General features: G+C 39.3%; 1 protein-coding gene across 1 annotated transcript in view; it reads right to left on the reverse strand.

Moving 5' to 3' along the window:
* The window catches only part of gtf2ird1 (GTF2I repeat domain containing 1), a 36,921-nt gene that overhangs the window by 2,922 nt on the left and 18,713 nt on the right, over positions 1-15,286 (reverse strand). Inside the window, exons 12-24 of the mRNA XM_008296143.1 lie at positions 14,080-14,123; positions 13,762-13,842; positions 12,121-12,273; positions 9,615-9,668; positions 9,081-9,161; positions 7,153-7,336; positions 6,952-7,013; positions 5,814-5,885; positions 5,362-5,629; positions 3,950-3,978; positions 3,800-3,847; positions 3,618-3,695; positions 423-615 (exon numbers count right to left, since the gene is read on the reverse strand). Of these exons, the coding sequence (XP_008294365.1) occupies positions 423-615; positions 3,618-3,695; positions 3,800-3,847; positions 3,950-3,978; positions 5,362-5,629; positions 5,814-5,885; positions 6,952-7,013; positions 7,153-7,336; positions 9,081-9,161; positions 9,615-9,668; positions 12,121-12,273; positions 13,762-13,842; positions 14,080-14,123 (1,347 nt within the window). The remainder of the gene's footprint in view (positions 1-422; positions 616-3,617; positions 3,696-3,799; positions 3,848-3,949; positions 3,979-5,361; positions 5,630-5,813; positions 5,886-6,951; positions 7,014-7,152; positions 7,337-9,080; positions 9,162-9,614; positions 9,669-12,120; positions 12,274-13,761; positions 13,843-14,079; positions 14,124-15,286) is intronic.

Raw genomic sequence — 15,286 nt, forward strand, 5'->3', positions numbered from 1 at the left:
GGGAGAGAGAAAAGCCTGGGTCATTTCAGGTTGTTTTCAGAGACGCAATCAAAATAAGTATTCTTTTATACTTTAACAAAACAAGGGGGTAATTTGCATTAGCCTGCTGTTCAGGCTGCTATCATTTCACACTTGAAAAAGGGGGAAAAAGGGAGAATTTTGCATGATTTAAGCCTTTGCCTCCATTCTTTCATCATAGCTTAACTGCTTCAATGTCAAAATATTGTTCGCTATTTCTTATTATTTACATTTGCCGGGGAAAGATTTATTCTTTGACATCTCAGAGGCTGGATTTAAATCCAAAGCATAAATAAACCATAATGAGCTTAACTACCAAGAAGCAAAACCCTAAATTCCCGCTGAAATATACAGTGTGGTGACAGCGAACAGGCTGCTGAATATTCAGGTGTCTCTGCACTCACTGTAGCTGGCTCTTGATGTTGAATGTTATTTTATCTGCGGCTTGAAGGATTTTCTCCAGGCACACGATGTCGTAGGTGTTTGGGTTGCGGAAGGGGATCTCGTCTGGAAGGCCACTAACTTCTACAGACTCTGGACTGCCACGGATTAGCTTATATGGGACCACGACGGAGCGGTCTAAGCCCAGAGCCTCACCTAAACACAACAACAATACCATCAGCAACACACACACATACATACACACAGTTTGTCTGTCCTGTGAACAAAAAATTAATTACACCTTCAATGTCCTCTAAATAAAGTGGAAACTCATGACTTTAGCTGACATATTATAGGTGTGAAATGTGTGTAGTGAGTAAGTGTTTTATTCCTTCTTTTACGTCTGACTGTAAGAAAAGAGCGTGTAGGACTGCCTGAGGCGAAACACAGTGAATATATGAAGCTAATTATTCCAAGGTGCTGCCGTGCTGCTGTACATACTTTAGAGTGATGTCGCCCAGGTTCTTAGCCTGGAGCAGATTCACAGGGAAACTACAAGTAGCTGTTAATCACACTGCAGCATGCAGAAAGATAGCGAGCACTGCTGAGTGCCAAAACATACAAGTTCATTTAGAAGTCCCTTTCAAGTCATTGATTAAATGTGTATCAAAGGTACATATTTAGATGGTTTTTCAATTTAAAAAAAAACATATACTTGCCTTAAAATAACTTTAATGTAATTCTACTTTACTCGTTCCTAACAGTTGGGTGCAGCCTGAGCACACCAGCTCACACACAACTCTGCAATAACACTGTAAAATTCCTCTACTCCACACAATGGTAGGTTTGCATTAACCTGCTGTTCAGGCTGCACACATTTCATACTTAAAATGGGGAAAAAAAGCTGAATTTTGCATGATTGAAGCCCTTGAATCCATTTTACCATCATAGCTTAACTATGAATTAACAACTTAATTGTTCATTATTTCTTATTATTTACATTTGCAGGGAAAATTTTTTCTTTATAAGCTCATATAGGAGTCAGCCAGCAATACATGTGTGAATCCTGAGTAAGAATAATGATAGAGAAAGACCTGCAGATCAACTCTATAGGTCGAAAACACCTCTATAGGTTGACAGAATTGCTTCCACAGGTTTGCCATCAGTACGCTGCAGTGCCCAGCCTCACTCATGATATGTCTTCTAAGATATCATCTCACCATATATAGATGTAAATAAGGTAAATTGGTTTTCAACCCCTTTAGCCCCGCTGTAAGGCAGCAACGCAATGGGCCTCATGCAGTAACGCTTATGTCTCTCATCCTAAATGTTGCTTTCTTTTCTTGTACTTCTGTTGTTTTCCAAGTTCCAAGTCTGATTCAGCAAAACTTTAACAGTTCTAAATTGAATTGATAAATGTCAACCGTTCACAAGCAGCTGCAAATTCATGAAACGTGCCTGAAAGTGGTAATTTGTACAACTGACACCATCGGAAACTGCTACCCGTTCTGCTCCATTTGTGGGCAGGTTTTTATTGATGAAATAGAATAATGGCTGCACACATTTAGGTAGATAATGTTTTGGTCACACTCAGATTGTCATCAGGTCCGATAAAGTGTGCAATGCTGATTTATCGTTTTACATTTTTGGGGCCTTTATTCATGAGGGAGTTTAAGAGAGACGTGAAAGAAGGAAGAGAGAGGGCGTGATATGCCCACGAAGCCAAGACTGTGGAAGCTACAATTCTCCTTTTGTCTGATTTACTGGAATCCTCCTCAGAAAACATGTCTGAGACTGTTAAGGTCTGTCAAAACTGATGAATTAGGATGACGCACGTCACTGCCAAATGTATGTATGAAGGGATTGTACACTACTCATACCATTAGTGGCTCCTGGGCAGCTCGGTTTATTACATCTGATTGAAGCAGTAAATCTGCAGTGAACTGAAGACGCTCTCATCATTTAATTGAAGGTTGTAGTTTATCATTAGACAAGGGAGATAAATTTTGAAAAAATAAAGACCCTTGCAGGACCCAGCCCCTGCACAATCCACCAGGGGAGCGACAGCGGTGTCCTCAAGCGTGTGATGCTGATTTCCAGCCGCCTTGCACTTACATGGGATGTCCATTCACCTAAACTTGTTTTATTAGCCTGGATTTTTCTGAGAAAAATGTCACCTTCAACACACCTGTCATTGAAAATCAGCAAACAAAAGCACTACAACTTTAACAATGTCAGTAGGGAAACACAAACCAGCTCTTTGCTCCATTCAGTCAAAATTAATCAAATGAAAAATGGGTTTAAAATTTATTTCATTGTCCATTTTTCCTCTTATTTCACATATATGTAACTGTCTCTCGGTCTAATTTGTATTGTTTATGTTTGGGTTTTTGCTTCAGAACTGTTCAGTTTTTGTATTTCTGCGTTCGTGACTGGACTGTACCATAAGATCCCGGAGGGGGGGTCCACATCCAGCCACGGAGCCAGTGGTGCAGATGCATTATGTATGTAGCACATCTGGCCATGCAATCATTTAGCGACTACACTGTATGTTAGGTATTAAAAAACGCTACAGGCAAGAAGAACATTGTCTATACTTTTCCTTGTTTATTAATTTAACTAGCCATTGATTCATTTATTAGCCCATGGGCTAAATTTGATTATGTATATTATCATACACACACACATACACAAACCATTGTGGGTAGACGGAGATAAATGAATAAATAAACAAAGGGAAGTAAAAGGAAATGTTACTGAAGAACTGTAAAACCTTTCACAAACCGTCATCAGAGTGAAGCAGCACAAGAAATGGTGTCATTAATGACAAATATTGTGAGAAAAATGTGACGGTCAATAATTATTTTCCACCAACAAATGAAATATTAAAGTTGTCAAGTCAAATTAAATAATTAAATCCATAATAATGGTTTACATAGTTTTAGATTTGAGTTACCTCCCAATTAAGTCTGATTGAGGCTTTAGAACGTTTATGTAAAAAAGTGGGATCTCCTCTGTGGCGAAAGCCCGAAGAGAAAACTGGTTAGTAGATAATAATAATAATAATAATCTTAGGTCGACCCTTTATGGCACTTAGAACAAGTGCTTCTTGCATGAAGCTCATCCTCCCTGTTCTTTAAAAACTCATAGAAAGCTGCGACAAATTCAGTGTCATAAACTCAAGTTGATGAATTACGCAACGCTCCGAGTCTATTTACCGTATTTCTTGTTGAACAGTTCCTTGACTTGTTCTCGAAGGACTACTTTCTCCCCCATGCGGTTAATGTCATCGTCATCTGTCAGGAGATAAGGAGGCGCTCATGACAACGTTCAAATTAAAGTTCCTGATCAAACAGCAGCGGTGAAAGTCTTGGATGCTATAAAAACAGTTTCTCCTCACCACTTATGGAGGCGTACGCCTTCTTTAGCAAAGTGACTCGTCGAGGTGCTGATGAAATTAATGAAAAAACATATTAATATTGATATTACATGTTACTGCTAGAGGGTGATCAGTCAGATCATTTGATAAGAAAATACACTGTGTTCATACCTGGTTTTGGAATAAGTCCTTGGAAAGGTCTGCAAACAAAAAAAGTAATAGGATGTGGTTAAAATCACCTTCAATGATTAACTTACAAACATTGAAAAGCAGTCAAGTTGTTAACATATTCCAGTTATTGTATTTAATGATACAATAACTAATTGCCAACAAGAAAAAAAACTTCCTGTTTGGCAAGTGGCTGCACTCTAATGTCATCTGGTCGAGGGCGTTTTAGAATCTGTTCACCTGCTTTTATGACAACAAAGACCAGAGTTATTTGTTGTGGTTTGCCCTCATTTCACTCATACAGGAGAAAATAAAAAGCACCTACCAGGCGCTTAAGGGTTTGACACAGCGCTCTGTGAGCGACCGACATTTTCTCTAAACAAAAACCTAATTTGGACACTGTTGGAGTCACACAGGTCACCTTGGGTTTTTGGAAGTTTTTTGCTCTTGATTAACTGTGTTTCCATATCACTGGCAGGACATTTTAAAGCATACTTTGAAATGCTTATCAATTAGGAAAGGTATTATTCTTTCATGTCAGCTGGTATTGGTAATGTTTTATGCTGTCTGGAACAAAGACAAGGAAAGAAGCAGAAACAGCCGATCAGCCATGTGGGTTAAATGTTTGCTGCGACAAGAACTTATTTGGAAAAGTTGTTTCCATCTCTACTTATGTGCATTAACTCATTAACAAAACCCAGAGGGAGTGTAAGAATTTGTTTTTTCTTTCATATTTGGCCACTTTTATTGATTTTTTTCCTGATGTGATACTTTCAAAACGTGCTTAAAAACACATTATAGAAACACTACTGGTGTTTGTTAGCTGTGCATCTGCAAAGTCTGTTACATTCAGAGCCAATTAAGAAAATGTGCCAATATGCTATGTTGGTATATTATTTAAAATAGTTTTAAAATTGGTGAAAAACTATGGATAGATTTATTTACAATATCTTTGGGTAGGCTATAGAAAATCTTAGGGTTTCAGCTGATAATGTAATCATTCTATACATATGTTTACCATAAAATAACAAAATTTAATATCGTAATAATAATAATCATGATGATGATTATGATATTATAATCTATTAATTACATATATATACTGATTAAATTACATTAGAATAATCAGTTTTTAAATATATTATAATACATACATACATAGAAAGCTTCAGAGTGTTGTGCAGTTTGGGGCATTAATACACTCTGATTGCTTTCAAGTTACTTGAATGATTTATTGTCAACTTATTTACTACAATTAACCAATGTGATTCTAAGAGACATTTTCTAACATGCAGATCATAATGACTCATCTTATTTGCATCAACTAAACACAAGTTGTCTCCTTTAAGTGTTACTAAGAATGTTAGGAAGTAGGAAACAGAAGTTAAAGCTATCATGTGATCAGGGTTTCTCACCTGGTGATGGTGAAGCTGATTTTGTCCGCGACTGCCAGGATCCTCTCCAGGTTCTGCGAGCCGAAGGTGCAGGGCTTCCTGAAGGGGATGCCGGGGGGAAGGCCCTCGATGATGACCGAGTCAGGGTTGTTCTTGATCCTCTTGTAAGGCACTTGGACGGGGTACTTGATGCCCAATGCCTCCCCATACTTCCTGTTGAACAGATCTTGGACCTGCTCTCGCAGCGTGTTGGCCAGATCGATCCTGGACAGCTTAGACTCCAAACACTCTGGAGATGGGGGAGAGAGAGAAGACACTTTGAAATCTCTTGTTCTCTGGATTTCTTTTCAGCATTTAGCGTTTGAAGCGAGGGCGATAAATGTCAATGCACAAAGCTGATTTATGTTTAAACAGATGACAGGCGCCAAATCTAAGCTTCAAAGTGGTCACTGAAGGTGAAACTGGGAATGTACCTGAGAATCCAGGTCTCTTGGAAATAGCTGCAGTGTCCTCTGTTACTGGCGTTGCGTCCTTGGGGTCCAGCTCTTTGGAAAAACATTTAAAGGTTAAACTTGTGTTTTTGTCATCTCTTAAGATTTACTGAATCCAACAGACGTTAAGAGTTGCTTCTTGTTCCAGTAGCTGAGCTTTGTTGCAAATAAAAAGTAGACGTAGCTGCAGGAAAATCCCTGCAAGGACTTTCTTTTCTCTTTAGAAGAGGCGTGTTAAAAATAGCGCATGAACTGGATATGACCTCATAATTTCAACTACGCAGAGGACAGTACAAATAGCATCTTTAAAGCTGCATTATGAGCTTCCAGATGGTGGAATTTTCTGCACAGTCTGCAGATGTTACTTTATTTTCAAAGCCCTTAAGTATTACACTATGAGGAATACCTACATCTTTGCATCCTTTTGTGTTTTTATGTGTACAGCAGAAGAAACAAAAGGCTGAGAAACTGATCAACTGTCTTCTGACCTCCAAGAGGAGTGACTCAGATATTGATTAGCCTAACGTGCAAATCAGCTTCATATTTAAAAATAAATTTGGGGTAACTTCCCTGAACAAAACTCATGTATATGTACAGCGCCCTCCATAATTACTGGCACCCCTGGTTAGGATGTTCTTTAGCTTCTAGTAAATTCTGTCTTTTTCTAAATAATATAGGACCACAATGAAAAAAAAAGAAGAAAATTCAACCTTTAATTCAAGTGTATTTATTCAGTGTGAAAAAAATCCCACATTACAAAATAATTCTTTTACATCAAATCACGTGCGCCACAATTATTAGCCCTTGATGTTAATACTTTGTACAACCCCCTTTTGCCAACAATTCATTTGAGTTGAGTTGAAGGTTACATTTTTCTACAATTTTCAGTGTGAGAGTATGCTTCTGCAATAAAAATTGAATTTATTTTAAGGCTTGTAACACATCATAACCAGGGGTGCCAATAATTATGGAGGGCGCTGTATATACAACTAAATGACTACACAGAGCCTTTCCATCTTCCTCAAAAGGGAATCAGACAATTTGATGATATTTTTCACCTAATTACACCTTCAAACTTTAAGCATGCATTCCAAACACCTCTAAAAAGAAAGAGACGTACCTGAATCACAGACTGGGATGGAAGGCATCTCTTGTTTTACTTGCTCAGTTAAGAGCTCAGGCCTGGAAACAAACACAAGAAAAACACAATGTTTACAAATCAGTGATTAAATCCCTACATTGAAATGCAGCTAATAAAACGACCAACACGCACCTGAAATGATACGTCTTATACTAAAATACTTTCTGTATGTGCTCTTACCTTTTGATAACAAACTGGATTTGACTGCTAGCAGCCAAGATCTTGCGTAGCTTGGCTGCTCCGAAGCAGTTTGGCCTTCGGAGGGAGATTCCCTCCGGCAGCCCGGTGACCAGCAGATCCTCTGGGTACATCTGGAACTTGGAGTACGGCACCTTGGCTGGTTCAGGAAGGCCCAGAGCGTCAGCTGAGTGAAAGAAGAGGGAAACAGAAGCACAGAGATTAGTATTAAAGGATCATTCCAGTTCAGAATTTGGATGTGTTTGGCCTCATTTTTACGAGCAATAATAACATGAACCAAATTTGTAATGAAGTTGATTGGTCAGATCTGGGGATGTGGCAACATCACAACATATAGCTTAAGACCAAGAACAACAACCAGCCAGAAAGACGTCTAAATTAACCTGCCTTATATGAAAGAAAACCACATCTGTCATAAACATCCTTCCCAGTTTACAGACTGATTTCCTAGAGCTAGACCTCCGATTTGATGCATGACTATCACCAACATTGTGGATGTGCTCACGTTCACATTTAATTGCAAATAGAAATAATCAGTTGCAATGTTTACAACCTGTCTGATCCCCATGCTGCTCTGTTGGACACCTTTTTTAAATTGTTGTCAATTTTACAGAACTCAGGAGTTACTTTGGTTATTACGTCAATGTCTAGTTTGAAAAAACTAATTTGCAAAGTGCTTTTTCTCACTCACCACTATTAACTAGTCTCAACCAGTTTTCATTCCAAGGCTGTCAAACATTGTAATTTTTTCAAAGCTGCTGGAATCTTGAGATACGCACCAGGTATCTTTTGGCTGTATCCCATCAGTATTCAGTGTCAATATATTTATAGGACTTTTTTTTTTTTTGCAGTTGAAAGAACCTTATTAGGAGGTTGAAGGGGTGGTGGCAGTGTAAGTGACAGAACTTTCCCCCAGGAGACTGAGGTTCGTGTTTTGTGTTGAAGTTTTGTTTTAAAAGATAAGATAGAACTTTGATCATCTCACAGGAAATTCTTGTGCCAGATACTGCTCAGAAAAAAATACAATAAAATGAGAAATTGCTTGGAAAAACTATATATGCATATTATTTATAATTATACTAAATAATTTATGACTTAAGTTTCATTTTCACTTGCTGTTTGTTTAGGTGTAGGCACCAAAACTACTCCATGATTTGGGTTAAAACACACACTTTCATAACATAAAAAAAAACTTCTTGTTGCCTGAAAAGGAGCAACAGTGACGACGCCAACATTTCACTACGGACTCCTGGTGTCTCTTTCTGACATTAAGGGATTTTTATACGTCTGCTGAACTACCCCGCACGTTGAAAAATGACTCTTATGGGTACACTGCGTGTCCAAATGCGATACCAAGGTTCCTGAAAAAGCAGCTGTATGTGATGAGTTGGGAATGAGACCAGGCTCATAGTCGAATTTATTGATCAGCTGCCTCCTTAATCCTCACGAGTGGAGCTACAGCTATCCAGAGCACGCCAGGATTTCAGGTGAGGCCTGTATCCTTTCCTGTGTTGGTACCAAATCCATGCATAAAATCTATAGTCCAGTCGCTGGTACAGCCATGAGGCTTAGCTAAACATTTATTTACCACCTGTACAGTAACGTGTTTCCTTCTTTAAAAACACTGATGCTTGGTGTCTCTTTGCTTAAACTCGTCTGATGAGAAATTGAGATCCATGGCCTATAAATTACTGAACAGATTCACTCTGTTAAATTATTTAATAACTTAAATGTTACAATATTAATATTCAAACAGGCTGTAAAAGCTTACATTTTAAATTGCATTACATCGGTTTTGGGGTGTGTACATGTGGAGGAGATTAAAGTCTTACAGCAAAATGAATGGGCCTGGCATAACTTCCTGGCCTCCTGTGAATAAGGATAAAGCTGCGGCACTACAGGTAGCTTACCGTACTTAATGCTGAAGAGGCTCTCCACTTGTCTCCGAAGCTGAAGAATCATTTCACCGATGTCCTCCACCAGACTCCCCGCTGGATGAGTCGAGTGAATGAAAAACGTTTGCACCGAGAACACCAGAAGAGAATTATTACACGAGGTCGGCGGGGTTAGGCCGCTTCCCACCTGTGAAAATTACAACCTCTCCACTCGCTGACTTTATTTTGATAAATTCCAGCTGCCCTGCGCTGACCCGGTAATGACAAACTGACTGTGTCATTATCGGGTCAGTGCGAGGTGTGGTGTATTAATCACCGGTGAACATAACAAATAGATGTAGGAAAGCAGAGTGGTGAAGGTGCAAAAATGGAGCTACACAAGAAAGTTTAAAATATCTCTGAAAGTGGGTAAGGTGGGTCAATATTTGCAGCTCTTTTACTTTATTTCAGTCTGCATATCTGACAAGGTTACATGCTGTCACGTGGCGATGAAACAGGCCAAAAGCACTGCATGTAGCACAACATACGGCATGAGTCAGTCCACCCTACCTTCAGAGGATCTTCTGATGCTCTGGGAGGCCGCACTGGGTGACAGAGCTTCAGCTGCAAGACGTGAGAAAAACATGAGAGAGGCAAACAGCAAGATGCATCTGCTTTGAAACATTGCTGCACCAGTGAATTCAAAAGATATTACTTGGGTGAAAAGGCACAAGACAAAGCTTAAGTTGTAAATATGTTGATGCTTTACTATTAACTGTGTTCAGGAGAAACACTGTGAGTCGCTTTACTGCACAATAAGACATGAAAACAGTGTGGCAATGCAGGTTTGGGGCGTTAGTTTTGCAGTAATTACTGCATTTGGGAAGCTTAAACTCTTTATCCGTCTACCTCCAGTATACACAGGGGATGGACAAAATAACAGGTGCAACATGAGACTGCAGTAATCCAATGTTATTGTCTATTGTCTTTCAGCGGAGTAATACCGAGACAGTATGATCGCACTGAATTACTGTTTTACAAAGGTTGTTGAAATTAATGACTCCGGGCAAAGCGCTGTCAAGGTTTTACAATAGTGAAGTGGTTCTTCTGATGTAACGCATAAAAGTGGAGTGCAATTCAGTTTGCATGTGTGTGCATGTGGTGTTTTATTTGTTTAAGCCACACTGCCCTGGTCTTTTGCAATATAATGCAAGAACAGAACATTATAAACTCAACAAAGTTATCGTTTGGTTCTTGCTTAGGAGTGCTTTAAACCGCACGACCCTCTGATCACTTTGACTACGTTTAGAGACGATCGCAGTGCAGTTTGAAAGGTGCATCGAGTTTTGCAGCAATTCCATCTTATTACATGTTGCATCTTTGTTAAGGTGCAGGCAGAAGATGATGCAACCTCTGGTGAGAAGTGAGATCGGGCTTTTGCTCAACAACATAAAACGGTTAACAGACATCAAAATCAGTCTATGAGCCGACTACTGGGTGATATTTATTTTACTTCAACACACAGCCACTGGTCTAAACATATAATCGAGCTCTAAAGCCTCCTTATATTATAGCCCAAACCTTTATCTTAGAAAGCTGGGCAGCCCGCAGCATGACATAATTCCCGTTTTTGAAATGAAATTTAAATTTATGCAAAGAGATTATTTTCTCAATCAGATCTATTTCACTTTTACAAATAACGCAAAATGTCTGCATTCAAATACGAGCTGCAAATAACACTAATTGTAACACTTGCTGCACTTACCTTCACATTCTTTCCTTTAGTGGTCATTTGTGAAAGAAAAGAAAACTTAAACAAAGCACAATCAAATCAACAAAATAAAAACAAAACGCCTCCTGAAAGCATTGTTTGCAAGATCGGTTTGAGTAGACTCTTCAATCTCTGCAGCATTTGGAGCGGCGCCACCTTCAAAATGTAAAAAATGGCCTCATTTATATGGTAATTTAATTTATATTTTAAAAAAAACAAAAGTCACTTTTGACATTTGGACAATGTGATTGATTGTGCAGGAGTTTTGAGCAGCGGTAAACCCATTAACACACACACAGGTACACGCGTGTGTTGGTCTTAAAGGGTCATTTCAATAAAATTAGAGATTAGATGTTTCTGTTCATCCCCAATGTAATGTGGGTGAGTGGATTTTTAAAAATCCTGCACTGTTAACAGTTTTCTTTGGAGCTACTTTTTGGGGGAAAACTCCCTTTGAAAAGTGGCGACAGTGCAGAGGATTTTCCACAGTAACATGGACATTGTAAAAAGGGAGCTGCTGTTGATTTTTTATTTTATATATTTTTGCGCTTTCAGCAGCACAACCTCAGCACTTCACCACTATTATACTGGGTTGGGCAGACATCTAAAAGATAAATCTGTGTGTATTTGGTTTGAATTTAAGCACGTTATGAAGGAGGCCAGTGCAGTTTGGAAAGAGAGAGTCGTCTACTCAAATGTTCTTGTTCTAGTTCTCTAAGGTTTAATAAAGAGAGAGAGAGAGTTCTATGTAGGGGGGAAGGATGTGGGAGTCTGAACAGGACCTCTGAGGAGTAGTTTAGTCTCTCTAATACAGCAACTAGCTAACTGTGGTGGGCTAGAGGACAATGTAACTCAAAATCTGCAAATGTGCACAATGCATCAGTCACTCAAACAGCAAAAAGGACCAGATGTAGAAAATTTTAGCTTAAGACTCAAAGCGAGTCAGTCAAAACAGCTGCGGCTGATGCACGGTGTTGTCCACAGATGAGAGCTCGTCTTTGTAGGACTGGAGGAAAACAACGGCTACAGCAGGTGAGAGCTGGGGAGAGGGAATATTTTAGGTTGGGGTCGTGGCTACTAGTGACTGAGGGAGTGAAGGAGTTGAAGGTAAAGTATTTGAGAAAAAAGTGTTTTCATACGTGCTGCAGCTTATTTATCTCCCTAAAAAAACGGCCAGAGGAGCGTGAGGTAGATGCAAGGTGACACCGAGGCAGCGTTGAAGCAGTGGCAGGAGCTGGCATTCCAGGAGCTGCAGAGTGAGGAGGCTGGTGAAAAGGAGGCGAGGGCTGGCAGAGGTGAGGTTACCTGCGTGGTTTTCCATCGGGTGGTGGGTAGCTGAGGGGGCCGGGGGAGCCGGGGGGGCGGAGGGGGCGGAGGGCGATGCTGTGGCTGGACATGGTGCGGTGGCGGCGGGCTCAGCCACCGGCTCACTGGGCTCCTCCCCGCTCAGGCCGGCATCTAGAGGAGGACACATTTAGTTTCAACAGCTTTTAGAAGTTTTGCTGTATTTAACAAAAGAGCAACAGGATTCATCAGGCTGCTTGTATTTCCTGTATTAGTCCTATTTTGTCTCTTTCTGTTACTGATTTTAGGTGGTAAACATGTAAAACTGACATGGGTTTAAGACAAAGTACTTATGGAGGTACTTTATAATGTTTCTAGTCGAAAGGTTTAGTGGGGCTGGAGAATTTCAACGACTATCACCTTAATTAGTTAGTCTCCACCCTTGAAGTTGTTATAACTCTGAAGCTCAAGCAGTTGCAGGGAATTTCATGCTCCTGTCACATTTTTACTCACTGTGGGCTCATTTTTTTTACTGCAATATAAAACGTGCACCTCTATAGAAACAACATGACCACGGCTAGAAGTAGTTAAAACTCAATAATGCCTTCTGTGCAGCATGACAGCTATAATAAAATATGTCAATTATAATCAATCACAAAAAAGGAGGAAAAGCTGAATTTCTGATTACTTATTTTGCTAAATTTAATTAAGAACTGGAATTAACGTATTAAGCATTCTTCCCAGTGCTAACAGGTGTTACCAATACTGGTAAAATATTTTACTACTTACATTTTTTATTTCACACCTAAACTTGTCTAAACTTGTCTCCTATCTGCTCTGAGTAAACACAGCCTGCAGTTCAGCTGAAAAGTCCCTGAATTTTTGTCATCTGACTGTTAGTCACAACAAAGTCACTCATGGCTTCGCACTTGTGGCGATAAACCCAGATTGTTTTTATTTTTAACAGAAATTCGTCAGTAAAAATGGTTTGTTTGTGGCAAATTTTTAAATGAAACGTAAAATAAAGCAATTTTGATGAAATATCACAATATTAAGCTGAGATTTGGTAAAGTATTCCAATAGCATGGCAGGCCACAACTGATAAGTACAAGGACTGCCACAAAGTTGAAAATCTGATTATCAACCATGCCAGTGGGCTTGTAAAATCAAAACATAATGTTTACAAACACTTCCAGGAAACCATTAATCTGAGCCAGTTCTTATCCGCTTAATCAGTGTAATCTGGAGCTCCCAACAACCTGGACTTGTATAAACTGGTCAGGACGCTGCTTCTGAGTTCTGCTATTGTTTCCATCATGGCTGACAAGCATCGCTGTAGGACTAAATCATGTTCTCTGTAACAAATATTTTGGGTTCTGGTGGCAGTTGTAAGACAAGATAGTCTTTATTATTGTCTCATGGTGACAAAACTGGAATTATTATCTCCACATTAGCCAGACCAAACACAACTGAAAGCACTGCCTGCACCTCTAAAAGAGATTTTGCAACTCAGTCTTTTGGTTTTTGGTCTTGTGACACTGTATCACAGACCTGCAGTATGTCAGGGACAATCTATGAAAAACTGTGTCTGGATACTGTGTTTGTATTTTTGGAAGTGAACAATTTTCAAAGCTAACGGTTACCAAGCGTGTGCTGACTTACCTGGCACTGTAACTTGAATGATTTCCCCGTCTGGAGGCTCTGTTTTAATCCTTCTCAAAGGAATGCAATCTCCTGAAGGACCTGCGGGGATTGAACAGTTCATTCTGTGCGAGTTCCCATCAGTGTGTGGCACTGTGTTTTATGGTCGTGTTAAACAGATTTAAGTAGGTGATAGAATGTGTTGGAAGTGATCGGACTGCAAAACACGATGGGAAAAAGACTTTCAAGGGCTGTTAAAACTCATATTTAAGACTCAGGGTTGAAATCATTTATTACTTCACGCAGCAAAATATCATAAAGAGTTGAGAGAGCACATACCTGCTTCACAGTCGGCCAGCGGACTCACACAAGCACTTGTTGATCTGTTGAAGTCAAGCAAAATGTGTTGGTGATTTGCAAATGGCAAAACAGATTAAATAAAAAATCTTTTTGTTTTTCAGCACAGACATAGAATATGAACGATTGCTGGATTCTAGTTTTTAAACAACCTTTCTCACGGCTTCATTCAGACAAACCCACAGCAGTGATAGAGAAAACCATGTGGCCTGCACAATATTTGTCATTAACACAAGTCTGGACAGCATATCAAGTGACATGATGCATTAAAAAGCGCTAATAAACAAAAGACTAAATCTAAACCTGCTGTGTAACAAATGGTTTAACTGAAGCTGATAAACTGTGACTCTGTGTGAATTAAAATACACACTGACTCTTTCTGCTAGATCCTGATCGATCCAGTCTCCATGATGGGGATTATCGTTTATAATAAGTAGTTATTGAAGCTATTGGTGCCTTGTGTGTGAATGCAACTCTTTTGCTTTTGCTTTGGAGATGCTCAAATGGATCCAGCTGCAGGTATTTTATAAACCTATACATTCACTTTTGCTGAGTCTCCTCAATCTGTCATATTCTGTGTTTTCATCGCAGTAAAGTGTTATTTTTATGGACATCTTAGTTTGTAGGAGATATGATGGTTACGTGAACAAGCAAGGTGTTTTGGGATTTTGGCAATCTGTGACTTTTGCTCTCTGTGATGTTCTACATTGGGGGGACGGGGAAAACGGCTTCCTTATATCACTTCACACAGCTCAAAGCACATCTGACAATGAACCTGTGTGCAGTTTAGACTTTCAATATGCTGAAATTATTCCAGAAATGTTCCTAAATAGATTGCCGTTGTGACATTTGCAGAAAAGTGCGCTTTAAGACACGTTCAAATGCCATCAGATTAACAGACAGGAGAGCATGTCTGAAAGGGCCTGTAGGTCAGCTGACTCCTTTGAGACTGTATGATAAGAAATAAAGCGGTTTCTGAGCCAAACACTTATGTTTTTTAAATCAAATTTTATCATTACCTGCTATCTTCAAGATAAAGCTGCTTTGTCATATCATGCTGATTATTCTTATATTTCGCTTACAAAAAAACCCCCCAAAAAATAAACCAATGTCATGTGATCTCTTCCTGTTATTAAGATTTCAAGTGTAATTTTCTACAAATGTAAACTTGTTAGTTCTAATTTACTGT

The sequence above is a fragment of the Stegastes partitus genome, unplaced genomic scaffold, assembly GCF_000690725.1.
Source record: "Stegastes partitus isolate 25-593 unplaced genomic scaffold, Stegastes_partitus-1.0.2 Scaffold1103, whole genome shotgun sequence".
Lineage (NCBI taxonomy): Eukaryota > Metazoa > Chordata > Actinopteri > Pomacentridae > Stegastes > Stegastes partitus.